Source organism: Podarcis filfolensis (genome assembly GCF_964270895.1).
Source record: "Podarcis filfolensis genome assembly, chromosome: 8".
NCBI lineage: Eukaryota > Metazoa > Chordata > Lepidosauria > Squamata > Lacertidae > Podarcis > Podarcis filfolensis.
The window spans coordinates 70,957,694-70,984,916 of NC_139611.1; the positions used below are offsets into that span (position 1 = coordinate 70,957,694).

At 47.7% G+C, this 27,223-nt stretch overlaps 1 protein-coding gene across 3 annotated transcripts in view; it reads left to right on the forward strand.

Moving 5' to 3' along the window:
* Positions 1–27,223, forward strand: part of ARHGAP33 (Rho GTPase activating protein 33) — a 51,319-nt gene that overhangs the window by 18,279 nt on the left and 5,817 nt on the right. For 2 of the 3 annotated variants that reach the window (XM_083626773.1, XM_083626775.1), the window contains exons 3-21: positions 227–311; positions 478–561; positions 3,894–4,031; positions 5,169–5,261; positions 6,101–6,223; positions 7,491–7,568; positions 8,654–8,720; positions 10,931–10,990; positions 11,986–12,135; positions 12,989–13,091; positions 14,334–14,478; positions 17,439–17,521; positions 17,708–17,815; positions 19,419–19,564; positions 21,532–21,721; positions 22,069–22,214; positions 22,817–22,891; positions 24,684–25,244; positions 26,442–26,806. In XM_083626773.1, coding sequence (XP_083482899.1) covers positions 227–311; positions 478–561; positions 3,894–4,031; positions 5,169–5,261; positions 6,101–6,223; positions 7,491–7,568; positions 8,654–8,720; positions 10,931–10,990; positions 11,986–12,135; positions 12,989–13,091; positions 14,334–14,478; positions 17,439–17,521; positions 17,708–17,815; positions 19,419–19,564; positions 21,532–21,721; positions 22,069–22,214; positions 22,817–22,891; positions 24,684–25,244; positions 26,442–26,806 — 2,800 coding nt within the window. The remainder of the gene's footprint in view (positions 1–226; positions 312–477; positions 562–3,893; positions 4,032–5,168; positions 5,262–6,100; positions 6,224–7,490; positions 7,569–8,653; positions 8,721–10,930; positions 10,991–11,985; positions 12,136–12,988; positions 13,092–14,333; positions 14,479–17,438; positions 17,522–17,707; positions 17,816–19,418; positions 19,565–21,531; positions 21,722–22,068; positions 22,215–22,816; positions 22,892–24,683; positions 25,245–26,441; positions 26,807–27,223) is intronic. The other variant, XM_083626774.1, reaches the window with a different exon arrangement.

Genomic DNA, 27,223 nt, shown 5'->3' on the forward strand with positions numbered 1-27,223 from the left:
GTTCAATTCCCCGCTCCTCCACATGCAGCTGCTGGGTGACCTTGGGCCAGTCACACTTCTCTGAAGTCTCTCAGCCTCACTCACCTCACAGAGTGTTTGTTGTGGGGGAGGAAGGAAAAGGAGATTGTTAGCCGCTTTGAGACTCCTTAAGGTAGTGATAAAGCGGGATATCAAATCCAAACTCTTCTTATGGAGTGAAAAATACGGTATCTCTCTTTCCCTGCAGACTTTCCATCACACGAGGCCACTTCCCCAAGCTGACCGAATGTGCTCATTTCCACTACGAAGCTCTTGACTTTGGACACATCGAGGTACGTTTGCTACCCTGCTTTCTTCACAGGGCTTGGGAGATCGAGGAACTGTTACCTTGGGCACCTGAGTCCCTAGGGCAGGCTGGGAAGGGAAATGGCAGGACAGGTGGGTAGTTCTGCCTCCCCACTGCTGCAAGGGGCACTTAAATTTTCTCTCTCCCCACAGCTGCAGCTTGCACCTGAGCAGAATGAGAATCTCAGTCACTTGGAGGAGGGAGAGGTGCTGTTTGATGTGCAGGTCACCTGCCAGGTAAGGGGCGGGGGAAGGGGAGTCAACTGGCAAAACCTGCTGGATTTGGTTGGATTTGCTTCTTATATTCTTGAGCCGAGTTGTCAGCTGACTAGGTAACTGGCAGCTGTTCACCCATCAGTACATTATTTTATACTGCAGTTAAATTGGAAATGAAAGCATAAAAAATAGTTCAGTTTAAAAAATTTAACAATTTAACTTGACAGTTTGAATTATTTCAAAGCCAATTACTTTTTAAAAGACTCCAAATTGTTTCTAATCTATCCAAGGTTTATACCTGCCCTACACACTTGCAGTCAGATCCAGTGCAGAGGTAGATATTGTTTTGTGCAATGGGTTTCAGCATGCTAAACTGGATGGGTTGGCTTGTTAAGTAGGCATAATGCTCGTTCCCAGGGAATTCTGGGAATTGTAGCTCTTTGAGGAGGGGGTGTCAGAGGTTTCTGATAAATTCTTAATTCCCTACTGTACTACGATTACCAGGAATCATGGTTAATCGACTGCTAAATAGGTATAAAACAGGTTTAGGTTTGTAGGGGAGTCAGCGTTCTGTGTGTCTTGTTTGATGATACTGAGGGAAAGGCCTAGTTTCCTTTAAATGTTAGATAATCTGGCCACCCATTCTGCAATCTGAAGTTGTGCTGTGCTTCCATTTTAATTATGTGCTGCATGTTTTGTTTTATTTCAATTATGTAATTGTATGTAATTGTCGTTTCTTAATTGTGAACCACCCTGGGATATATTTGTATGAAGGCTGATATGAGTTCCGCCAACCTGGAATATTCCCGTTCTATAGTCCTGCTCAGTTAACCAAATCTGCTGGACCAGGCGAAAGGCCTGGCTAGTCCAGCATCCTGTTCTCACAGATGCTTGTGAGAAACTCTCAAGCAGGACCTCAGTGCAAACTCATTCTTCCCGCCCTCGATTCCCTGCAACTGGGACTCAGACATAATCCCTCTGATGCTGGAGGGAGAACATAGCCATAGTGCATATTAGCTGTAGACAACGATACGATAATCTTTATTGTCATTGTCCCATACAGAACAACAAAATTGAAGAAATCTACATCAGACATTCAAAAACCAACAAGCCTGCTATCCCAGCCTGGTTAACCCCCTAAAAACTCTGATGCCCCATAATTAAATACAATATACTAACATAGAGACTACCTTACACTGCGTTTAAAACCAAAATCGCATTTGGATAGAAACTGTTTCTCAGGCGGCTAGTCCTAGTCTTTATAACCCTGTACCTTCTTCCAGAAGGCAGAAGCTGAAAGAGATCATTTCCGGGGTGTGCACTATCCTGCACTATCTCTGCAGCTTTCTTATGGCACCCAATTATTATCTTCCTTGCATTTGTCTAATCCTCTTTTACAACCATCCTCGTTTTTGGCCATCATTGCCTCCTATGGGAGCAAATTTCAGCCTTTAACTGCAAGCCATGTGAGGAAGGGCTTTTGACGCCTGTCCTGAATCTTCCAACTTTCAGCTTCATTAGATGCCCTCGAGTCTCTAGTGTTATGAGAAAGGGAGAAGAACTTTTCTCTATCTACTCTCTCCATGCCATTCATGCACTTCTCTCATGCCACCTTTTTGTTTGTTTGTTAAGTTTTTATTTATTTATAAACTGAAACCAACACGGTTTATTGAACTGCAGTAACAAAAACCAAACAATATCACAAGGAAAAAAAGAAAAATAACAAATTACACAAAAGAAAAATAAATAAAAAGAACACACCAAAAATACATAAAACATAGTCTTCCCTCCACCCATGTCTGACCTCCTTCCCTTAATCTTCTTTTATTCGTATTGCTTTGTTTTTGTTCCACTTCCATCCACTTCTTCAATATTTCTACCCTGTAAACTTTATTCATTGCATATCGATATATTTATCCCAGAACAATGTTTTTTCATGTACTCCTTTACACAGTCTCATTCTTCAATTAATTTTTGATCTGTTTGTCCTCTTATCGCTGCCGTATTGCATTTTCTCTACGCCAAAACAATCCCGAACGCTGCAACCTTTCCTCACAAGGGACTTGCTCCAGTTCCCTTGACCATTTTGACTGTCCTTCTCTCAAAAGTTTTTCCAACTCTAGAATATCCTTTTTGAGGCCAGGCAACCAGAAGTGTACACAGTACAGTGGTACCTCAGGTTAAGTACTTAATTCATTCCAGAGGACCGTTCTTAACCTGAAACTGTTGTTAACCTGAAGCACCACTTTAGCTAATGGGGCCGCCACACGATTTCTGTTCTCATCCTGAAGCAAAGTTCTTAGCCCGAGGTACTATTTCTGGGTTAGTGTCTGAAGCGTCTGTAACCTGAAGCGTCTGTAACCCGAGGTCCCACTGTATTCCAAATGCAGCCATGCCATAGAACTGTATAATGGCGTTATGATATTGGCAATTTTGTTCTCAGTTCCTTTCCTAATCCCTAGCATGGACTTTGCCTTTTTTCTTTTTTCCTTTACAACTGCCGCACGCTGCATCACCATCTCAACGCATGTCTGGGATGTTGTCTGTGTGTTTGGATTGTGCCCATGGGCCTTGGTTTCTGCTGCGTTCATTGAACTTTTGGTACAGAGACCAGGGCAGTTCCAGGTTTGAGGGGTCCCTCAGCAAACAAATTTTGGGAGACCCATCCTTGTCAGGCTTACTTGCTGTGGCTGGGGCTGCAGGAAGTTGCAGCAATCATCACTGGCAACTGAGTCTGGGAGCCAGCATTTAAATTTCCCACAATGCCTCCTTCATCCGTGGGTTTACCTGGTGGCAGGGGCAGGCAGCAGCAGCAGCCACAGCAATGCTCCCTTCAGAGGTGGAACAGCTGGGTCTGAGAACCGCCATTAAAATTTCCCACACTGCCCCTGATGTAGCAGCGCTGTGAGGCATTGTGGGGAATTTTAAAAGAGTGTCTCCAGCCGTCTGGCACTGATAAAAGCACCGGGGATGGGTGGTAATTCTTTAAAGGCCCAGGACAGGTGTTAATGATGATCCCTTCCTGGCATTGACCAAACATCTGCTCAAGGGATGCTTTGTGGTAATGCTGGGCTTGGATGGGCCTTGCGAATGCAATTCAAGCATATTCTTTCTCTCTCTCTCTCTCTCTCTCTCTCTCACACACACACATACTCACACACAAAAATATTGACCCTGGGTTTGCTCAACAGCTGTCTACCTCCCTCTTCTACCTGCATGGTTCTGAATTCATAGTAGGTTAAATATATTTATTAAGCCAACTAAAGATATTGGCCGTATATGGATTTTTAAACTTTTCTTAGGGCCCAACCTTTTACTTTTTTGTTCCTCAGTGTTTGCCTTTCTGCCTGCAGGGAAAGAGCTGGCAAGTGCACCGCAGTTACGAGGAATTCCGCACCCTGGATGCCCACCTCCACTGCTGCATCTTCGACAGGCGCTTCTCTCAGCTTCCCGAATTGCCGCCCCTCAGCCACATGCGGGCCCACCCTGAGGTGATTGTCTGGGAGACATTTTGAGGGGTGCGTGGGGAGTGTTTTGAGGAGGGTGTGACTATCTGTGGCTTGGCTTCTGGCATGCATTGGCAAGAGTTATGCCAAACACAGGAATCTTGCATGTCCTCTTCCCCACACCACATTTGGAAACAAGAGAATTCCAAGTACTGACTAGTATATAAGTTGTCCAGGGAATTCGCACTGCCTATGGAGATTGGACATCTTTCTCAATCTTAGTCTACCCTGATTTATAGGCTTGGCCCAAGACATTTTGCTGCCTGAGGCGAAGAACAAGATGGTCACTCTCCCTGGTAGCACAGTTGGTAGAGCATGCGACTCTTAATCTCAGGGTTGTGGGTTTGAGCCCCACGTTGGGCAAAAGATTCCTGCATTGCAGGAAGTTGGAGCAGATGATCCTTGTGGCCCCTTCCAAGTGGTTAGAGTGTTTCACAGGGCCTGGGAGACCAGGGTTCAAATCCTCACTCAGCCATGAAGCTCACTGGGTGACCTTGGACCAGCTGCTGCCTCTTGGGCTAATCTTCCTTGCAAGGTTGTTGTGAGGATAAAATTGTGAAGTGCATTCCACCTTGCTATGGAAATACAGTGGAACCTTGGTTCACAAATGGCTTACTTGCCAAACAAATCGGCTCCCAAACGCCACAAACCTGGAAGTAAGTGTTCCGATTTGTGAAGGTTTTTCGGAAGCCGAATGCCCAACTCGGCTTCCGCTTGAGTTCCAGGAAGCTCCTACAGCCAATTGGAAGCCTTGGTTTTCAAACGGTTTCAGAAGTCAAATGGACTCCTGGAACGGATTAAGTTTGAGAACCAAGGTACCACTGTAAATGTAATAACAAATAATGAAATTAAATGCTATCTGATACCGAGGGCTACCAGTCTTTTAATTCCAAGAAACTACCCCCACCATACCTAATAGGTGGGGGACCTGCTGCAAGTTACTGTGTCATAAGCACTCTGCATATGCTCAGAGACAGCATTGCCAAAGACTTCCAGACTTTGGTGTTTCCTAAGTGCCCATCTTGTTACCATCTGTTCTCAAGTAGTTGTCGGCTTCCGTTGACACTGAATCAGGGAGCTGATATGCCAGTGACACCTTATGTTTTCTCTCTCCTTTGCCAGCTGCTGGTGCCCATGCTTTCACAGTACCTGGAGAAGCTGTCAGCCATTGTGGACAGCAACATCAACTGTGGACCGGTCCTCACCTGGATGGAGGTGAGGAACAGTGAGGGTAGCTGTGGTGGTGGATGATGCAGCTGTATCATTTGCAAGCTGAAATATGCTTTGTGTATTTCTTTTTATTTTAATTTCTCATATAGGATCTAATGAAGTTCTGTGCAATATAATTTTGTGTGTGTGTGTGTTTTAAGCAGCTAAATACAAGTCTTAAACAATGTATGTGAAATGCCTGAGATATTTGGAATGTTTTGCGGAAAAGATAAGTAGGTAATATTACTACACAGAGTAAACCACTGATGCTGCCAGGGTGCTAGAAATCTTAATCTTGCTTTCAAGGGCTCCACAGGTACCCATTTCTGCCTGTTGCGGAAATCTAGCAGAAAATGAGATGGAAGCCCCATGTGAATGGTGTGACCTGGTTACTGTACGCTGGGATTAGGGGTGTAAGGAGGTAACGATTTTCATCCCGTCCTGGGTCCGTCACAATCAGTGCTGTTTCTGTTCCGCTACAGTTGGACTTCCGCTAAAACCTACGCTATTCATCTTGCTATCCGCTGCGGCTGAAACGTGTGTAATTAAATAAAGCAATTGATTTCAGTGGAAGGGAAATGACAAAAACATTTCAGCAAATAGTGTAATAATTTACGTAACATTTGCAGACTAGAAGCACAACAGTACAGTACTGAATGCTGCTTGCATTTGCTCGTGTGATTTCTGTTCCTGACCTCTGACGAACATGCAAAGCGTGGGAATTTTTGCTCTTATTTCAGTTTCTGATGGAATTTTCTTAACACCTGTATCTCTGGATGACACCCACAGAACATTCCAAGGCTTCACCCACTTCACGTATATTCTCCCCCTCCCCTTTATTTCAGATTGATAACCATGGCAACCGACTGCTGGTCAATGAGGAAGCTTCTATCAATGTTCCTGCCATTGCAGCTGCCCATGTGGTAAAACGCTACACGGCGCAGGCATCCGACGAGCTCTCCTTTGAGGTGAGCCCTACTTTGTAGTGCACGTTACTTCTGGGTGGCTTTTATCTTGTCGGTAGACCTGCAGTGCAATACCTTTTCAATCTCTCTTCCCAGCTAGGGTGCTGCTTGGGAGCACAGAGAGTTCCTCTCCCCCAGGGAAGATTTATTAAAACTGTTTTTTTTTTGGGGGGGGGGAGTAAAACCATTACAGCTTCCAGGTATACAACAGTCACAGACAATCTAGCATGGGTTGTGTTTAGCTGCCTCAGAATAGACTCACTGAAATCAGTGGCATTAAGTTCATCATCTCCATTAATTTCAATGGGCCTACCCTGCTAACGTTGGCTTCCATGCCATGAATTTAAAACCAGAAAGAAACAATAATCAATAAAACAGCTGTCTTTTTATTTCCTAAAAATATTTACAGCCCCCCTCACTGTGGTTTCCAGCTCTTTGAAGAACTCTTTTCACATTGACTTGTCTGCCAAGGAACCCTCTGTATCTGTGGTGGAGTACCTTGTACACCGCAAAGGAGTCTGGGGCGAAACATTGGGTGCCATCTTGTTTCCTGTGGAACTCTATCTTGCTAGGGCCTCACTGTCATCTTGTGTGAACCAAGTGCACCTCAGGGCATGCCTAGGACCCATCTATGTCAGCACATTCCAAGGAATGTCCTGTTGTGGTGGGAGATAACTTTTTCTCACCGATCTACTGAGGAACCCCAGGGATTCCCTGGAGACAAACATCAGCTGTTGTTTGTCAGCATAGATCAATTCTGCATGTTTTCTCTGTTTCACAAATGGGATTCAGTGGGACTTTCTTCTGGGTAGACATGTATAAAAGATTGATAAAATGTGGTAATATATATGAGGTACTTCAGAAAAAGCCCAATTTAAAATGTAACTACTAAAGGTTGTGTCCAGTGTGAGTCCTACTCAGAATGGGCTCGTTGAAATTAATGGACATGGTGAACTTAGATCCATTAATTCCAGTGGGTCTATTCTAAGTAGAACTTAGTTGGAGGCAACCCTACATATATTAATCACCTTCATATGAAGTACATACCTTTTAACCCAGACTCTGGCAGACTGGAACAAGTCCCATAAAGGCTCTGGGCATTCCTCGTAGTCAGAGTAGACCTACCAAAATCATTGAGTCTACTCTGAGGTACTTAAATCTAGTAGATTCACTGGATCTACTTTTCAGCACGGCTAACACTGGAGATTGCCCACCATGGTCCATGCACTAACATAGGATTGTTGTTGTTTTGTTAATTTGTTTGGCACAGGTTGGAGACATCATTTCCGTGATTGATATGCCCCCCAAGGAGGACAGGAGCTGGTGGCGGGGAAAGCATGGATTCCAGGTTGGGATTCAGGAAGGAAGACACATTGCATTAGGAGAGATATGTTGAAGCATAGGATCAGCACTATATCTTAGACTTAGACGGCCACATTGTATTAAAGAGAAATTTGGATGGGTGGGTGGGAGTGAATGAAAGTGTGTGTGTGTGTGTGTGTGTGTGTGTGTGTGTGTGACTAGACAGGGGTATGAGTGTGTGCCTGTGTGTGGTGGCTTAGGCCTCACCCATTTTTTTCTTGGCTTGCACTCATTGCTGGTGTGCAGCCCCGACTGGGGTGGAGATATCCCCCACCTTGATTTAAACAAGTGAGCTGAAATAGTGGCAGGCTTTCAGAGAACTGGACTCCAGCTCCCATCAGCCCTAGCCAGCATGGCCAGCGATCGGGGATGATGGGAGCTGTAGTCCAGCAATATCTGGTGAATCATAGTGCCACTCTCCTGTCTTTCTGAAGAGACGTCATTTGGGTATATGTAGGCTGCAGTGTATCAGCTGACGAGCTTTTTCTGGCACTGGTTCACTGTTAATTTTCTGCTCAGCTCCATTTTATCAGCACGCCCATATTATTTTTTTAAAACTTATATTTTAGTTTGCTCCAAAATGCCTTTCCACGAATTTTCTTAAAATATCTGCACAATTCTGCTTATTTTTTAAACCAGATATTCCTTTCAAAACAGATACCAATGCCTTTTCAGTCAGTATCATTTTAGCACCCTGTTAAGTCGGCAAAGAGAGGCCTCTTGCAACTTGGCTTGAGAGAAACGTGACTCTCAGTAGCTTGCTTTACTCGGCCCCACTCCCTCCATCACAATTCCAGGCACCTAGTGTGGCAAGTGCATGAATTTAGCCATTGTCACCTGTCTTGACAGTTTTATGCCTGTACTGGTTAATCCATAACCAGTATAGATGAATTGATTGCATCAGAATTTTTGTTAATGGCCTGTTTGCCACATTCACTTGTGGTGGGCATAAATAACTGAGGTAGGGTTTAACAAGTTCTTAAGCCAGAGGAAGGCCTGGTTGTTTTTCTTAAGGAGGCATATTTTGCTTTGTCAGTACGTTGAACTCTTCCTTGCCTGCCTCTTTCCCAGGTGGGGTTCTTCCCCAGCGAGTGTGTGGAGCTGTTCTCAGAGCGCCCCAGCCCAGGACTCAAAACAGGTGAGCACATCCTCCTTGACTTGCTCTGTTCTACCACATATGCTGATTCTCCTAGATCTACAATTCGGCTTGCTGCAGAAACATAATGACCCCCATTTCCAGCAAATACATTTTCAATCACTTTGTATATTTATTGGTATTACTGGAAACAATCCTGGAACACTTGTGTCTTTCTGTGTGCAGGAGGGTAACGCTGTGCTCTTTCAGATGCCTAGCTCTTTCATGACACCTAAAATTAGCCGCCCGAGGCGACTGCCTCACTGTGCCTAATGTTAGGACCGGCTCTGCACAAATGTTCCAGAAGCTGTGCGCGCGCTCTGATTCTCCAGTCTAGCTCTCCTTTTTATTGTACCAGAACTAAGGGGGTTGTATAATTTTTCCTGTCACGGAAATGCTGTGACATATTAGGCTAAGCAAAAGCAACTGGCCCAGGGCCACCTAGGCAGCTGCATGGCCTGGGGATTTGAACCTGGGTCTCCACAATCTATGACCAACATCCATCACACTGACTACCCAAATCAATCAAACTATGCAAGTGCAAAAATGGGCATAAATTATGCAAAACAAATGCAAATTTTTTTAATTTGCATAATGTATCTAGGTTGCAGTCGTAAGTTGTTTGGAACACTTGGCTGACAAGAGCTGGGCAGTGTGTGTCTATAGCAGCCTTTATTAGTTTGGTGCCCTGAAGATGTTTTGGACTACAACTCCCATCATCCTCAGCCAACTGATCGTCCCATATGTTGATTCACTATTTTTGGCCCGTTATCTTTTAATATGAACAATTTGGTACACAATTTTACCTTGTATATACATTATTGCAAGCAATTTCTGCTTAACACAGTGGCTCTCAAAGGGTGTGGCAGGAGAGGGTGGCAAATGTGGCAGGGAGATTCGAGGTCAATCAAAGAAACATTGAAACATTTCAGTTTAGTATAGTATAGTATCATTTTTTTATTTTTAGAATATGCTCTCAAAATGAGAGCAAGAACATCAAGTGGTAAAAGAGAACAATCCTAATTGTGATCTATTTGTTTTCCAATGTATTTCCTATCAATAAAAAAACTGGTGTGCTGCAAGCAAGGTTTTATGTGTGGCCTAGAGAAAAATGAGAACCTTTAGCAGAATGTCATTTGTATGCTGTTTTCACAAATGTATGCACTTCTGGACATTGTTTGGTTGGAGAACAGCATCACAAAATTTGGAGAAGTGTGGATTTCGACGGAGGTTTCAGTTCGTGTATTAGTTTGGGGAGCGTGAATTTAATGCAGACCAAACAAATTTATCCCCCATTCCTAGTCTGGTGTTACTGTTTGTGTCTTTCTGTTTCCTATTATTTCTTATTTCCATTCATAGATGGTTTACTATCCAAAGATCTCAAAGCAGTTTATAGTAGAGAAAATTACATAAATAGTAAGAATAATAAGAAACCATGTCAAATGATTTACATAAAAATAAAACATACACATAAACAATAACAATAAGTCAGAGAATACTATGAGGCAGTATAATGTAAACCTTCGACCAGCATAAAACATATTATTCATAAACACTCACCCAATTTCACCTTCCATCTATTTCACACAGCCACTACAACCATTGACTTCCTCAACCATGATCTCTATCAACCATCATTTCTCAGCAATTAGACTCCCCTCGCCTTCATCTCCTGTGTTAGCTTTCCCCATTAGGATATGAGTTGGGTTACTGTGTGAAGCTTTCAAAAATAAGAGGCAATTCATTTTATTTTATACTGAGTTTTTTTGGTGGGCAGCCTAGAAATCTATCAGGGCAGCTCTCAAAAGTAGGCCGCAGCTGAGAAATGACACAGCAGACAATGGCGAGTAGCCCTGGCGAAGACATTGACTCACAAGTTAAGAGTGCTAAAGGGATGGGAAATGCCCCAGATGACTAAATGACAAGGACTGGAAGTGGGGGAGAGGGGAGGTTTATGGCAGCCATTTTGTGTGTCCAAAAAAATTACTGCATCTTCCCCTCATGCCCTTGTGCTGTTCTGATTTGATGTATTTGCTTCAGGGATTGTGGTGGTTTGAAAAGAGATGGCGTTTATGTAAGATTGTCACCAGCCCTAGAAAATAATTCTGTTTGAATGAGGTGAAGTGTGGGACAGCAACTTATGCCAGTAGCTTTGAGCTACTGAATTCTTGATCTTTCCTGGCCTTTCATACTCTGTGTGTCTTTCTGTGCAGATGCAGAAGGGATGAGCTGTGGCATCCCCGGGCCCCCAGGCCTCCTCTCTCCAACCTCAGGTGAGACATGGCCCAATGTGGCCTGCTCAGCACCCCTTAAACTAGCCTTCTTGCACTTGGTGTCCTTCTGCCAATGTCCAGTGTCCAGTCTGTCAGATTCTGGATGTGGAATCAGAAGAAGGCACCATCTTGTCCTTCGCCTCAGGCAGCTGAACATCTTGGACCAACCCAGATTTAAGCATAAAGTATACGGGACCCCTGACCATTAGGTCCAGTCATGGCTGACTCTGGGGTTGCGGTGCTCATCTCGCTTTATTGGCCAAGGGAGCCGGCATACAGCTTCCGGGTCATGTGGCCAGCATGACTAAGCCACTTCCGGCGAACCAGAGCAGCGCACAAAAACGCCATTTACCTTCCCGCCGGAGCTCACCCTGTCGCGGGGATTCAAACCGCCGACCTTCTGATCTGCAAGTTCTAGGCTCTGTGGTTTAACCCACAGCGCCACTCGCGTCCCTTAGACTTAAGCATACATTACATTAAATTCATTCTTGAATCTGCACACATGAATGTGTTTTAAATAGCAACTTTAGGAGACCCCAGTCTGGACTGAGATCATGGCATAAGTGGCTGTGTGCTTCAGCTCCCCCCCCCCCCCCGTGTTCTTGATGAAAGTCCTCGCCAAGATTGCCCTCTCTCCTGGAAGAAAAAGTATTGTGGCAAATGTGGGGTGTCCTGCGGTTCTCTAGATGGTGTTTTGCTGCAACTCCCAGCATCCCTGACTATTGGCCATGCTGGCTAGGGGCTGATGGGAGCCCATAGTCCAGCAGTACTCAGTGGGCTCTCTGGCGGTGTACTATTGGCTGCAATACCAGCTTCCTGCAGCAAGCAGCAGCTTGGGGAGGGCGATTTTCTTTGGGATTGTCACACGTTTACCATCCCTGCATGGAAGTAGCATCTTTGCTGTCTTCTTGGGCTTTATGATGCAGGCCACATGCAGTGGCTGTCCTGCAGTGGCTTGGAGATGGGCCACAACTCTCTCTTTCATTCTGTTCCAGTGTCCAAGAAGCATGGCAAGCTCATCGGGTTCCTTCGCACCTTTATGAAGTCCAGGCCCAGCAAGCAGCGCCTGAAGCAGCGTGGGATCCTCCGAGAGAGGGTGTTTGGCTGCGATTTGGGCGAACACCTCAAGAACTCGGGCAACGATGGTAATTTTGCCCACAGATCCTTCCTGTTACCGATAGTGCGGCCTCATATGCTACTAGGAAAACAACACACAGTCCATTTTATCTCAGCAACAACAACCCTGTCAGGTTGGTTAGGCTAAGAGAGAGTGAATGGTCCAAGATCACCCAGTGAGCTTCATGGCTAGGTGGTGGTTGAACTGTGGTCTGCCAGGCCTTAGTCCAACACTCTAACTGCCACACCACACTTGGCTCTCCTCTGCAGCGTTGGAAAGGGTGGAAGTGGCCTGTATGGCTGAGGGTTCTCCTCAAACTGTGTCAGGACTCCTGGTTTGATTTCTGTCCCTAGTATGTCCACCGACTGAAGAGCATTCTGTGGGATGGGTTTTAACAGGTAGGAGTGGATATATAAATCGCTTTACCCTTCCAGGTGCCCACATGTGTGGGCTGAACAGAGCTAAGAGGAGGGGAAATGACATCACACAGAGTCCTCTCTAGCTATTGTATTTCTATGGTCTGAGTATTTGCCCAGCCATACAGCTCTGTGGACTTCGCCCCTTCTCATGCTAACTAGCAAAAATATGCATCTGTTAGGTTTGGCTGCTAACTCATTCTTCACTAGAGATGCACTCAGATCAATCATGCTGCCAACATTAAAAGATTTTTTGCAGCTTTGTGGCTTACCACTTTCATTTCCCTGGTCCTTTATGAGTGCTTGTGGCCAGAGTTCAACCTCTATGAGAAAAAATAAAATAAACCAATTTAACATGTTGACCCACGGGGACAACTAGCCAACGCACTGGCCCTACCTTATGTGATTGTTTTAAAGATGATTGTTATATTATATTGTTATTAGATATGCTCTTTGTTATGCCAGTCCCCCAGGTACTACGGTCCTGCTCTGATTTCATCGAGAAGCATGGCATTGTGGATGGCATCTACCGTCTCTCTGGAGTCTCCTCCAACATCCAACGGTTGCGGTGAGCCCTGGTCAGGAGGAGCAGGGGTTGTGGGCTGGGTCCTCGCACAGAAAGTCCTATAGGCAAAGGTGGGGTTTAACAACCAAATTAGACGGGATATGATGGCCACATCTATCTTACTCCCAAATGAAGGAGGGTCTATCCTGTACATGAAAAGGAGCATATGGCGGAGGAGGAGGAGGAGGAAGGAAGTGAACCCTGTGCCTTGTGGCACAGGAGCCGAGACTGGTAGTTCGGGCAAAGTTCCGCCCCAAACAGGAAGTGGTTCACCACATGGGACAGCTGCATACAAGAGGGACAGGGAAATATTTTTCAGCCTGGTGTCTGTAGCGCCTCATAGGCAACTTTCCATGGACTATGGTTCACTGATGGGCAGGGTAGGATGTGAAAGTGGGCGGAGCAAACCTTTGCAGATTAGGCTGCATTCCAGCCATGCAAGTCTGCTTCCTATGCACACACACCTTTCTCCATCCAGGAAAGCAATTGTTACCACAGCTCCAGGATACATTCCAACCATAAAGAGACCCAGAGGCCCTGGGTCTCATCGTTGGCATTTAGTTAAGGGTTCCTAGTTCTAGCCTTGCTCAGCCTTGACACAGAGACCCATCAATTTATGACGCTTTATGTGCTGCTTGTAATATTTCTCATATATATATATATATGTATGTATATGTATATGCATATGTATATGTATATGTATATTTGTGTAATTACCATTCTGAGAATTCGACGTTTTCCATATGATTTATTTTTGAGGTTCCTAGTTGTTTTACTCACGCATGCTGTACAGAGATATTTATTTAATCCCACTACTTAATATATGGAATTCTTATTGATTAGTAGCAGCAGTAATAGCATTGTTAGGTGTTTTGAATGCAGGGTTTTCATTGTCTTGCATTGATTCCTTTCTGTTGGGATCTCTAAGCGGCTGGAAGATTTCAGTTGAAATAGAAATTAAATAAATCAGTGCCACGATCTGGGTTTTGGAACTGGGAGAAAAGTTTAAAGCAACAGAGAGCCTTGTGGTGAGGCAAGGAACAAAGGTTTCAGTCCTCTCCCCTACCCACTTCTTTTCATGTATAGAATAGAGTCACCCCTTTGGGCAGACATGCAGAAAGCTGCCTCGTCACATCATGTTTGGCCCTAAGTAGGCCAAGCGAAAGGTTGCCTGGCTGTGGGTCACTGTGCAATTTGTACTGCTTTGTGTAATTTCTCTCTTCCCGCGGCTTCCTATCTCCTCAGGCACGAGTTTGACAGTGAGCGAGTGCCCGAGCTCTCCAGGGACGTCTACTTACAAGACATCCACTCTGTCAGCTCTCTTTGCAAGCTGTACTTCCGGGAGTTGCCAAACCCGCTGCTCACCTACCAACTCTACAACAAGTTTGCTGTGAGTCTTGCAGACCGCCGGGAGAAGTCTCCCACCCACTCAGCTTTCGGTCACTGCTGCCGCCTCTACCATTCCTCAGCTACCCCTTTAAGAAATCATAGAGTTGGAGTGGTTTATGTAGACCGTCTAATCTAACCCCTGCTCAATGCTGGAAATCCAGAGAGCTAGAAATTCAGAACTAGAGTGTCCACAACAGACGGCTGCACAGCCACTGTTCTGAATATATTTGAGATAGCTACCACCCATTCTCGTTACAAGGTAGCAGAATGAAATCCAAGGTGGGTGCAGGCAGGCTTTGGATCACATCTGAAATGACCTTGCCTCTCATATGCATCCGCCACACCACAGTTGGGAGGGGAGTCCAGAGCAGGACTCCGAGCTGCCTGTGTACATCATTCTGTTTATAAGTTGCTTTGAGCGATGTAGTCCTCATGGCAATGCATGAACATACAGTGGTACCTCGGGTTACAGACGCTTCAGGTTACAGACACTTCAGGTTATAGACTCCGCTAACCCAGAAATAGTACCTTGGGTTAAGAACTTTGCTTCAGGATAAGAACAGAAATCGTGGGGTGGCGTCGCGGCGGCAGCGGGAAGCCCCATTAGCTAAAGTGGTGCTTCAGGTGAAGAACAGTTTCAGGTTAAGAACAGACCTCTGGAATGAATTAAGTACTTAACCAGAGGTACCACTGTACAGCGGAACCTCAGTTTTCGAATGCAATCTGTTCCAGAAGACGGTTCGACTTCTGAAATGTTTGAAAACTGAAGCCTGCTTTTCCAGAAGCATTTACGTCTGGAAAACTCAATAGGGAAGCTGCGTGGCACATTCAGCTTCCGAAAAGTGTTCAAAAACAGAAGCATTTACTTCCAGGTTTTCAGGGTTCAAAAGCCAAAACCTTCAACTTCTGAGACGCTCGAAAACTGAGGTTCCACTGTACTAGAAACAGTAAAGTGAGCACAACTTGTGCCAATGACCCCTCCCCTTTCCCCTGCCAGATCCATCACCTGCCCTGTGTGCCAGGTGAGTTTCTGTGGGCGTCCCAGTGTCTCAGAAACGCCAGCTGTTGTGTGCTCAAACTGTCAAGTGAGAGTTGGCCGTGCCGACTCTGTGTGTGTGTTCCCAGGGCTAAACAATAAAAATTGGAGTCGTAGAACAAAAGAGGAAGAAGAGGGGGTGGAGCAGTGGAGTACAATTACATCGCCTGCCAACGTTGCTGCCTACACAATAATACGAGCAGCAATTTCTCCTGACTTCCTTATTCTTTTGAGTCACCTGCTCTTCGTGCTGGGCTATTTCAGGCTTGGTTAAGCCTGCCTCCCCCTTCCTCTCCCCCCCTTCCTTTTAAATTCCTTTTGGCTTGTATTTGTGATACTCTGAGGGGCAACATCCAGGCATGGCTAGTGATAAATATGAGCTGGGGTCTTCAGAGGCATGACTTCACCTTCTCAGTCAATTGAAAGCTGGAGCAGAAGGGATTGGTGGTGTCGCTAAGCCCACCCCAGGGATGTTTCAGCCCCCTTTCCTGAATTCTCAGCTTTCATTTTAATAACGACAAGCAAGGCTTTCCCCTGTTACTTGGGGAAAATATAAGGAAAAACATGCATGCAGTAATCTGCTTAGTTGCCCGCTACGAAGTAAACTTGTTCCCACCATCCAGTGTTCTGGCCAAAGAGTGCAGAAGCACTTGAATCATGGACAACTGCTAGGTCCTTCTTTTTAAAGGTTGTTTCTATAGATCTCGAAGTGATTTACAGCAGGTAAACATATATAAAAATACACACACACAGAGAATAAGTGCAATAAAAACATTGCAAAATTATTACCATTAAAATAGGTTAACTACATAAACAGTATCCATGTTCATAATTACAATGAAATGAGAATGGAAGGTTTTGTTCCCCGCGCTCCAAAATCTGCTTTGTAATTCATTTCTTTTTCCATATCACCTTGCTCTGTTTTGCTCCTGTTCATGGCCTTTCAACAGCCCCCACACTTTCCCCTCCCTCTCCAAAAAAGATTGTTCTGTTTACTCTTCAAATACTCAAGGGATGTCACATTGAAGAGGGCAAAGATTTCTTTTATGTTGCCCCAGAGGGCAGGTCTTAACCGCACATGCTTAAGTCATAGCTGACAACGTTCCCCTTTTTTAAGCTGTGGCTTAAGTGGCAGGAGGGTCGATTTTGGTCAAATGCTAGAGGAAACATTTTGATCTGGGTTGGGAAAGCTTTTCAACTTGCTGGGCCAGGGTCCTTATCAGGGCCGCCCACCTGTCAATCACCTGATGCCATAACAGTGTTAGTTGTAAGACAAGTAAAAGCATTCCAAGTGGAAGAGAAAATTAGGAATTTAGGAAAAGAGGTGGCTTCCTCAAAACAAAAGACCTTAATTGTCAAAGGCCAGAGTAAAGAGGTGCATTTTTAAGGTTGTGAATTCCTCTGTGATCTTTGGATGGAGGACGGCATGCAAATTTAATAAATAATGATGTTCAGAATAGGGCAGAGGCTGTGCAATGAAGCTGCCAGATGCGCCTCTTTGGGGAGGGAGTTCCACAATTTAGGGCTTGCCGCAGAGAATGCTCTCTCCTAGACCACCATTCCCCACATTTCCCAAGGTGGTTGAACCACCCAGAGGGTCCCCTCTGCTGATCTTAACCCTTGAGAGGCTCAGTAGGGATAGAGGTGGTCTTTCAGAGATTTGGGGCTTTTGTCATTTAGGGTTTCAAAAACTAATGTGCACACCTTGAATCGGGCCTGGAAGCAAACTCTCCCAGTCCTTCTCCACAGGGCTGTGCACTGGATCCGGTTGGACCCCAAACCGATATAGGTCAGCCCTGGATGGGATCAGGGCTGGTCCAAATCACCAGCTTAGGGGGAGCTGTGCACAGCCCTACCATTCCACAAGAGGCCTGGCGACCACGCTGACTCCTTCCCTCTGCTTTCCCCCTGCCCTGTCGTCGCAGGAGGCCGTGTCTGTTTCTGGGAACGAGGATCGCTTGGTGCGAGTGCACGACGTCATTCAGCAGCTGCCCCCACCGCACTATAGGTAGGCAATGCTTGAGGCACGAACACGGTGCCCGAGATGGCTCTCCCAGCGAGGGGAGGGAGGGTGAATGCAAGAGCCCTTGCAAGGGGGCCGGCGGAATGGTGTTGAGGGCGGGGTTTGCGAGGGGGCCGGCGGTCCGTCGAAGTGGACTGTCTAGCTGTAGCAGCTTCTGCTCTGTCCCAACAGGACCCTGGAATTCCTGCTGCGGCACCTGGCCCGCATGGCTATGCACAGTCAAAACACCAGCATGCATATCCGCAACCTAGCCATCGTTTGGGCACCCAACCTGCTGCGGTGAGACGCCCAGATCAATGGCCCTGCACTGGCACCCCCCACCCCAACCTGCCCCGTGCCTCCCCTGTGTTGCCACGATGCTCCTCCGCCTTGCACCTTCTCCAGCTCTTGCCTGCAGCGCTCTTTGAATCCTCTCTCCATGCTACCCGCAGCATTTCCCCTGTACTAACACCAGCCCTTACCCATAACTCTCTGGGGCATGAAGTTGACCCTTCCTGCACTCAGCCCTGAGGGATAAGAATCTACAGCTCTTAAGCACCTCTTGACTTCCCCCATTTTGTCCCCAGCGTATTCTGGTGCTCTGGCTCAGGCCTCAGACTGTGTGAGATTGGTGGTGTGTGTGTGTGAGAGAGAGAATCTTAGAATTATAGAGCTGGAAGGGACCTGGAGAGCCCTCTAGTCTCCCTCCCTGCAGTGCAGGAATCTTTTGCCCAATGTGGGGATCGAACCCACATCTCTGAGAGGAAGAGTCTCATGTTCTACCTACGGAGCGATGACTCAGGGCTAAGTGTGTGTGTGTGTGTAAGAAGGAGGTACGTTTTGGCCTTGCCCACCACCTGAATGGGCTCCCCAACCCTTTCCCCCCAGGGAATGTGATTGTCAGGTTCCCCACCCCTACCTTCAAGGGATTGTTGTGGGGCCCTACCCAGGCATTCCTGTTTAGGGCCTCTAGCAAAAAGATGGCTAGCAGGCAGACTGTATCAGTCCCCCCATGACTCTCCTCCCTTGCAAAAAAAATTAAATGTTGTCATCCGTTTCACTGCACCTGTGGGTCCCTGCTGTGATGCCATCATGCCAAAAGGACTTTTTTTTGGTGGTGCCTCAAGGCTACCCACTTCCACAATTCAGCCAAACCCACTGTACTTGGGTACGACAACACCCTGTGCAAGGCCAACATTTGGCGCCCCCCCCCAGCCCCAGTCCTCACGCTGTCTTCCCAAAGGCAGGTAAGGAGGCCCCTGGCCTTGGGAAGGAGATGTGAGGGGTCTGGCAGGGTCCTAGAGCTTTCCACATCTTTCCGAAAGCTGGGAAAGAGCTAAGTAGGCTTTGGGAAGGAGATGGGAGGACTCTAGGACCTTGTCAGAGCCTCATGCCTCCTTCCCAAAGCCCAGCGCCTTGCTTACCGGGCTTTGAGATAGCACCCTCCTCGGCTCAGCACTCAGTGAGTGTGCACTGTTAATCCGTCCCTGCACCCCCTCTGGCCTTCAGAGAGTTGACCAATGCAGGCCTCGGCCTGGAAATGATTAACCATCCTTGCTTGAGAGCTTCATCCAATACTCCACCTGAGCTTTTACTAGGATTTATTCTACCTTCCCCTCTAGCTCCTGATCTTGACACCTCCCCATCACTTAACCATGGTTCCCTGGGGTTTCCCTCCAACACCAGCCTCCTCCTCCTCATGGGGCCCATTTCACATGTGCTTCTATCATGCTGCTTTGTGGGTCTGGCCCTTCTCAGCCATGTTACTGAGGGACTGTGCCCTCTGGGCTTTCAACGATGATATTCTGGGGCTGTGAGCACGTGCTTGTCCCCTCCCCAGGCCCATCTTACAGGAAAACGTGTCTCTCTAGTAATCCCTCCCCCTCGCTGCTTTTTACGGCAGGTCGATGGCTCTGGAGGTTGTCGCACAGTGTGGTGCCGATGCCTTCCAGGAAGTCCGAGTCCAGTCCCTCGTGGTTGAATTCCTCCTCAACAACGTTCAGGTGCTCTTCAGCGACACTTTCACCTCCGTCGGAAAGGACAGCGCAGGTAGCTCGCTCCAAAGGGGACTTTTTCTGAGGCTGCTATGAAATCTGTTAAGAAATCCCTCTGCCTCGTTGTCACAGAATTGCTTACTTGCTTCAGAATTCTTGAAGGAAACCATGACAGTTTAGGTTGCTTAGATTTGTACGGTTGATGGAGCCCTGTTCTCCTCGCCACTGTAATCTATTTCCAGGCAAGGAGCTGTCACTGGTTTTCCTTGATGAAGAGGCCCCGTCCGCACCAGACATTTAAAGCACTTTCATACCACTTTAAACAGTCATGGCTTCCCCCAAAGAATCCTGGGAGCTGTAGTTCATTAGGGGTTAGGAGACCCCTTGCAGAACCACAATTTCCAGAGCTTCCCAGGAAGAGGGATTGATGGTTAAACAACCCTGTGAATTCAACCCCTAGGGCTGGGAGAGACTCCTGCCTAGAACTTTGAAGAGTGGCTGCTAGTCAGGGTAGACAAAACTGAGCTAGATGGACCAGTGATGTGACTCATGATAGAGCAAGGTCCTATGTTCTTTCTTATGGGGCCTCCCTAGTTTGCGGGGTATAATTAATCTGATTGTTGGCAGAAGTCAAATTAAGTAGAAATGAATGGATACAGAGGGCATTCTGGGAAGTTCTGGGTTGAAAACTGCTTCTTCTTTCACCCCTAAGCTTAGAGTTGATGATATGGGATGTTACTGGGATTCTTGAAAGCATTTTGTTCTTGTTCACCATGAGGTCTGGCATAACATTGTGGGAGGTCCAATTTGAGCATTTCATTATATTCAAGGGTGCAAAAATTGAGGATCTGAATTTTTTGTTATAGATAGATAGATAGATAGATAGATAGATAGATAGATAGATAGGAGGGCTGGCAGCTGGCACAGGGTTACTAAAGAGGGCCAGCTCCCTAGGAACTGGCACCTAAAATTATATCTCTGTCTCCTAGATTTTTCCAACAATAAAATGCTCCCCCACTCTGGGATGGGCGGCAGTGGCGGGGGAATCATTCATGCTCAGAACAGAGGCTGAAGGCAAACATAACTGTTCTGGGTTTTTTTTATTGCTGCCTTTTTAATTGTTGACTCTAGTTTGTTAGCTCCTTGGGGGCCTTCAGACAGAAAGGCAGCCTATAAATTTTTAAGCAAACAAACAAATATTTAAAGAGCCCTGCCAGGAGGTTTGTCACCTACCAAATGAATCTGGTTTTGCAATTTGCATGGCAGGGGTAGGTGCCAGCAAGTCGAATGCTGATTTAGCTGCCAGTTTCACTCCTCTAATGATTCAAGAAAGGTTTCCTTTCAGGCAGAATTTACACTTTTTATTTGTATGTTTGTGTGTGTGTATGTATGTATATATCTCTTTTTAAAGTACCAAATGTTTTTAAAATAGTTGCAAAATGCAGCCGGCCCTGTCATTGTACAAGATGGACCTCTTGTCTTAGGTGGTAGACTGGGAAAAGTAGCAAACTGATGCACACCTAAGAGCATTGTGTCAACTTTCTTGCTTGGCATTGTGTTAAAACACACCTGAATGCTCCAGACCAGCAAACTGCCAAAACTGCCAAGCTTTTGTAGAGGTGGACACACTAGCTGATGATCAATTAAGCAAGGACATTTGTTTAGCAGCCCCTGCCTGCTACTTAGCCTCTTAATTTGTATGGAAGCAGTAAGGGTGTACTTAGTTTTTCACACATGATTTCTCCATCTTGGCTTTATTTCTGTAAAATAAATCATGGCACGGAGTCATATGTCATGTGTTGTTGTTCATCTGAGGTTGCAATTACCTAATGTTAAGGAACAAATGATTTCTATGAGGTCCTGATATGCAAAACCACATAATGCAGAGGGGGTGCACTTTCTTTTCCCTATGACTTAATGCACTCCTAATGTTGGGCAAGTGTGGGCCTGGCTGCCTATCCAGACAGTGGGCCATGAGGCCATATCCCTCTTTGCACTCATGCAACCTGTCTCCTCCAACAGGGCGCTGCTTCCTTCCCCGACCCAAATCCCAGGTGGTCAGCTGCCCCTCCACCCGATTGCTGTCTCTGGAAGAAGCACAGGCACGGACCCAGGCCTTATGCAAGGCTACCAAGCCAGAGGCTAAGCAGGGATCCAACGATCTGCAGCGGCAAGGGAAGCTTTCTTCTGTGTTGAGCTCACCTGACACCAGGTAATTGGGCTTCCATGTACCTCTAAACATCAGTGCTGGGAGTGAACAACAAGTGCGTTCGCATCACTTCGATGCCCTGCTTTCCAGTTGATGGTGGAGTAAATAGACCTCACTCTGATCTGGGGAAGCAGTTCTTACGCTACTGTGAAGACCATTGTCAGATTGCTGCTTGCAGTGACCCTTTGAGAGCTGATGTTTCAGAGGGAAGTGGGTTGTAGGTTGTTTTTTATTTTGTAACTGCAGTGACAGCAGGCAACTGGGACGGCTCTCTGCAGTCTGCCACAGGCTCGGACTGCTTAGCTGCCGGAGCTGGTGGCCTCGGGCTGACCTGTCTCTCCCACCTGCAGGCAAAAGGCAGAAAGTAATGGGAGGCTGCGGAAGACGTCAGGTCCTAGCTGGAAGGCCTTCTTCGCTATTGGCAAAACGCCGGTCACGTTTCGCAAGAAATCACACCGCCTCGGAGACCTTTTTGGGCTTGGAGAGTCTCTGCCAGGTAAGAGACTTGGTCAACACCCGATCGTGGGTTGCTTTCTTCATCCATGGATTTTTGGGACAGTGTGCAAATCAGGAGAGGCTCCTCCAGTCTGGGAGGGGCAAGGTGGCGGTGAGGCCAGAGTTGTAGCAGCACTGGGTTTGCTCCACTGGTGTGTTCACACAGCCCAGACCTTGCCACTGCTTCACTCTTCCTGGTAAGTTGCAGTGGTTCCACTGCTGGGAGGCTGTTGCACCACCCTGCTAGGCAAGTGGCGAAAATATATTACAAAACAACAGGGAAGTGTGGATAAGCCCCCGGTCATCACTCTTAAGGGCTAGAAACTTGCTTTGTTTTTAAAAAGAAGCTGAGATACACAGATGCACAGTTCTGCACCAGATAATAAATTCCACAGGTGTGGTGTGGTGTGCTTGCCCGGTGTAGAATATATACTGCCTGGAAACCTGAAACGAAGCCCTCCAACTAGCATTCCTCTATGGCTTTATATTTATCCCAGAGTGGATAAAGTTTGTTTCATGGGTGAGGATTGGAAGAGAGAGTGAGACCTTGAGATAAAGCCCTTTTCGGTTAATAACCGACTTCCTTGTCCTGTCTTGCTTCAGGGGGCCAGCCTGAGACTGTCACCTTGCGATCAGCCAAGAGTGAGGAGTCCCTGACATCGCAGGCCAGTATTGCAGGTAAGAGGAAACCTCATAGGCTGGGACATATGGGGAGGTGGGGGCACCAGGGACTGCCACCAGGGCTCCTTAGGGAGGGCGCGCAGGATATAAATTCAGTAAATAAGGCAGAATAATAGCTGCATAGATTGCCAACCTGCCAGGTAACTTTTGCCTTTGAAACAGGTGTGGGGAAGTGGAGGCCCTCCAGATGTTGTTGGAACCCAACTCCCAGCAGCCCCAGCTCTCACTGGTCAAAGATGATGGGAGTTGTAGTTCATTAACATCTAGAGTTCCCCATCCCTGCTACAAAAACAGGTTGCACAAACCTACCTTTAGACATGCGGCTGGGAGCTGCATCCATTCCCTCTGCTGGACAAGCAAGCAATCTGAGCACAGGTCTACATGGTAGGTTTCTGTGGTTTTAGTTCATGACTTTAAACCTGATGGGTAGGGAGCCAGCAGCTGGTGGTGCTTTGCCCGTGAGGGTCCTGCCACTACAATCACTGGCCAAAAAGATTGTAGCAACATAAGGAAACTGCCTTGTGCCAGCCATTTGCCAGACTTCTTGGCCATCAAGTTGAATATTGTCTATTTCAAGGCTGGAGGACCTGTTGTTGCACTCCAAATCCCATCAGCCCCAGCTAGCATAGCCAATAGTCAGGGATTATGTCCAGCCACACCTGGAAGAGAACAGGTTCCCCACCCCTGGCCTACTCAGGTGGCACCTGCTACCTAGCCATGCCAGGTATTGAAACGGGGACTTTCTGAATGCAAAGCATATGCTCTGCCATTGAGCTGTGGCCCTTGCAAAGGGGCAGCCTTGTATGCTGAAGCTACTGCGGGATGTGGAAAGTAGGGCTGGGCGATATCTGGTTTCCACCAGGTCAACGTTGCGATATACCGATATATCACAAGGTCTGAAATAAGGATGGAGCTATGTAGAGGCACTGGCTGGCTTCAAGGTTTTCCCCACGTTGTGATTTTTTGCATTGCACACATACACACGCATATCGTGATTCACGATACATTGCCAGGTCAGAAATTATGAAAGCGATAACACAATATTGACCCAGTTTGGGACGATATATCTCCCACCCTAGTGGAGAGTTTCAGACTTGCACCCATTGCCTTTCAGGGGGGAATCTCTAACGGCACACCTGTATGCAAGCAGCCAGTCCCCCAGAGGCAGGAGTATAGACCACATAACACGGGTCTTGAAAGACCTACTTTGGCTCCCAGTACGTTTCCGAGCACAATTCAAAATGTTGGTGCTGACCTTTAAAGCCCTAAATGGCCTTGGCCCAGTATACCTGAAGGAGCGTCTCCACCCCCATCATTCTGCCAGGACGCTGAGGTCCAGCACCAAGGGCCTTCTGGCGGTTCCCTCATTGTGAGAAGCAAAGCTACAGGGAACCAGGCAGAGGGCCTTCTCAGTAGTGGCACCCGCCCTGTGGAACGCCCTCCCATCAGGTGTCAAAGAGATAAACCTAACATTTAGAAGACATCTGAAGGCAGCCCTGTTCAGTGAAGTTTTTAATGTGTGACATTTTAATGTATTTTTAATCTTTGTTGGAAGCTGCCCAGAGTGGCTGGGGAATCCCAGCCAGATGGGTGGGGTACAAATAACAAATTAGTATTAGTATTAGTATTAGTATTAGTATTAGTATTAGTATTAGTATTAGTATTGCCCTGTGTGGTGCTGAGCCTTGCCCCTTTCCTCTCGGATGTGCATCCGGTGGGTGACAGTGAACCAAGGAGTTGCATGCCCTTTACCTGTGTGGGTTTTCTCCTTTCTCGGTCTGTGTCCTAGGCCTCCCCAAGCTGCCTTGCCTGCGACGTCCACACTCCAGCAGCGATGCCTTCCCTACCCTCAAACCGTGCCGCTCATGCTCCTCTCTGGGCTCCTCCGTGTCTGGCCGTGGCGAGGGTCTGGTGGCTGGGGCGGCAGATGTGGCCGCCCGGCGCCGCTCCTCCTGGCTGGAAGGCGACTCGGAGCTGGACTCGGAGCTGGAGCTCAGCCCCCCCGGCCTCCGCGGCCTGGACTTCGACCCGCTGACCTTCCAGTGCAGCCCCCCAGCTCGGCGGCCCTCACTCTCGGACGACTCCGGGCCTCCGAGCCCCGGGCGGGCACTCTCTCCCTGCTCGCCCCCCACGATTGGCAAGGATACGTCGGAGCCACTCCCCGTCTCCCTCCCTGAAGAGATGCTGGAGATGTTCGCCGGGGGCGAGGCCAGGGGCCCCAGCGGGCATGTCTCTCCGCCGCACATGATCTCAATGCTGCTGTGTGCTGCTGGCGGGCAGCTGAGCGACAGCTGCGAGCGTGAAGTCCGCTGCAAGATCACGCAAGCCAAAGGCCGCACGTCGCCACTCAGTAAGTGTTGGTGCCTTGTGGGAGTCTGTAATTCTCCTCAGCCAGGGTGATGTATCAACAGAGTACATGGAACCCCTGGAGAGTCTTCCGATATTTCTTGCTCCCAGCAGAACATCTTCTTCCACACCATTCAAAGTAACAAAGTGTGTATTGTCTCCAGACACCAGAGAAAGCTAAACTATAGATAAACTGCTATGTTATTCTGGTCTTGTGCTATATACCTGAAGGAGTGTCTCCACCCCCATCCTTCAGTCCGGACACTGAGCTCTAGCTCTGAGGGCCTCCTGGTGGTTCCCTCACTGCAGGAAGTTACAGGGAACCAGGCAGAAGGCCTTTTTGGTAGTGGCGCCTGCCCTGTGGAGTGCCCTTCCTTCAGATGTCAAGGAGATAAATAACTACACAATTTTTAGAAGACATCTGAAGGCAGCCCTGTATGAGGAAACTTTTAATGTTTGATGTTTTATTATGCTTTTGTTTTTGTTGGAAGAGTGGCTGGTGCAACCCAGTACAATTAATATTCTTATTCTTATTCTGCATGAAACCCACAGCCTCTTCCGCTGACTTTCCACAGATTCAGAGTTAGACCCTGACATGCAAACACTACATCATCAAGACAAAACACACACACAGAGGACATAATGAAAGCAATGCCCTAGAGACAACTATACAAATCTCTACACATAGGCATATTTCCTGAACCAATGGGAAGGTGAATGACTCAGCAAATCATACACCCAGCGTTGCTGGTGTTGCTATGGTAACCCAGTGCACCTGGTACCCTTATCTCAGAACCTCCAGGCGTGGGGGATGTACTTCCCAAGGCATGAGCCCAAGCATTGTGTAATTTAACCCATTGTTCAAATTATGTCAACAGTAAGGACCGTTGCTGTTATTACTTTGAAGTAGTAGCGGGGCAGCCTTTGCCCACCTGGTGCTCTCCAGACTTTTAGGACTACAACTCCCACCAGTCCAGGTAGCACAGCTGACGGACAGGGATGATGGGAGTTGTGATCCAGCAACATCTGGAGAGCCACAGGTACCACATCCTGCATTCATCAGGAACCTCCCTGTGCTCCATCCTGGAAGGGGAGCAACAACCAGTCTTTCTGTTGTGCTCCTAGTCCTGGAAAGCTCCTTCACCACCCCAATGGGAGGGCCGGCTGTAATCTCTCTCCCTTTCCCTTTTTTCCTATTCAGGCCCGAAGGCCGAAGCAGCTCCCAGCTCCCCCGGCGTGCTGTCTGTGCTGCGGCACATCCCGCCTCCGCCTCCCCCCAAAAACCCAGCTCGGCTGATGGCGCTGGCGCTGGCCGAGAGCGCCCACCAGGCGGTGCTGCAGCAGAAGCGCCAGAAGCAGACTGGGCGTGGGCAGCGAGAACCCCGGACGCATTTCCGACGCTCCCTGTCGCTGGAGTGCAAGGCGGGAGAGATGACGAGTGGAGCGCGGGCGCTCTACTCCATGGTGCGCCCCAGTCCCAAGGCCCCCGGTCCTCCGGCCCTGCAAGGCCAGGCCAGGGGCAGGAGCATCAGCAGCCAGTTCCGCAGCCGCCAGGGGGAAAGCCAGGTGAGGGCCTTGTGGGTTCCGGAAGCACTGGGCTCGGGTGAGAACTTACGAGGGCTCCTGAAAGGTGGAACACTTCTCAGACATTTAAGAGGGGTGTATTATTTAATAGGGACACGGGTGGCGCTGTGGGTTAAACCACAGAGCCTAGGACTTGCTGATCAGAAGGTCGGCAGTTCAAATGCCCGTGACGGGGTAAGCTCCCGTTGCTCGGTCCCTGCTCCTGCCAACCTAGCAGTTCAAAAGCACGTCAAAGTGCAAGTAGATAAATAGGTACCGCTCCGGCGGGAAGGTAAACGGTGTTTCCGTGCGCTGCTCTGGTTCACCAGAAGCGGCTTAGTCATGCTGGCCACATGACCCGGAAGCTGTACGCCGGCTCCCTCGGCCAATAAAGCGAGATGAGCGCCGCAACCCGAGTTG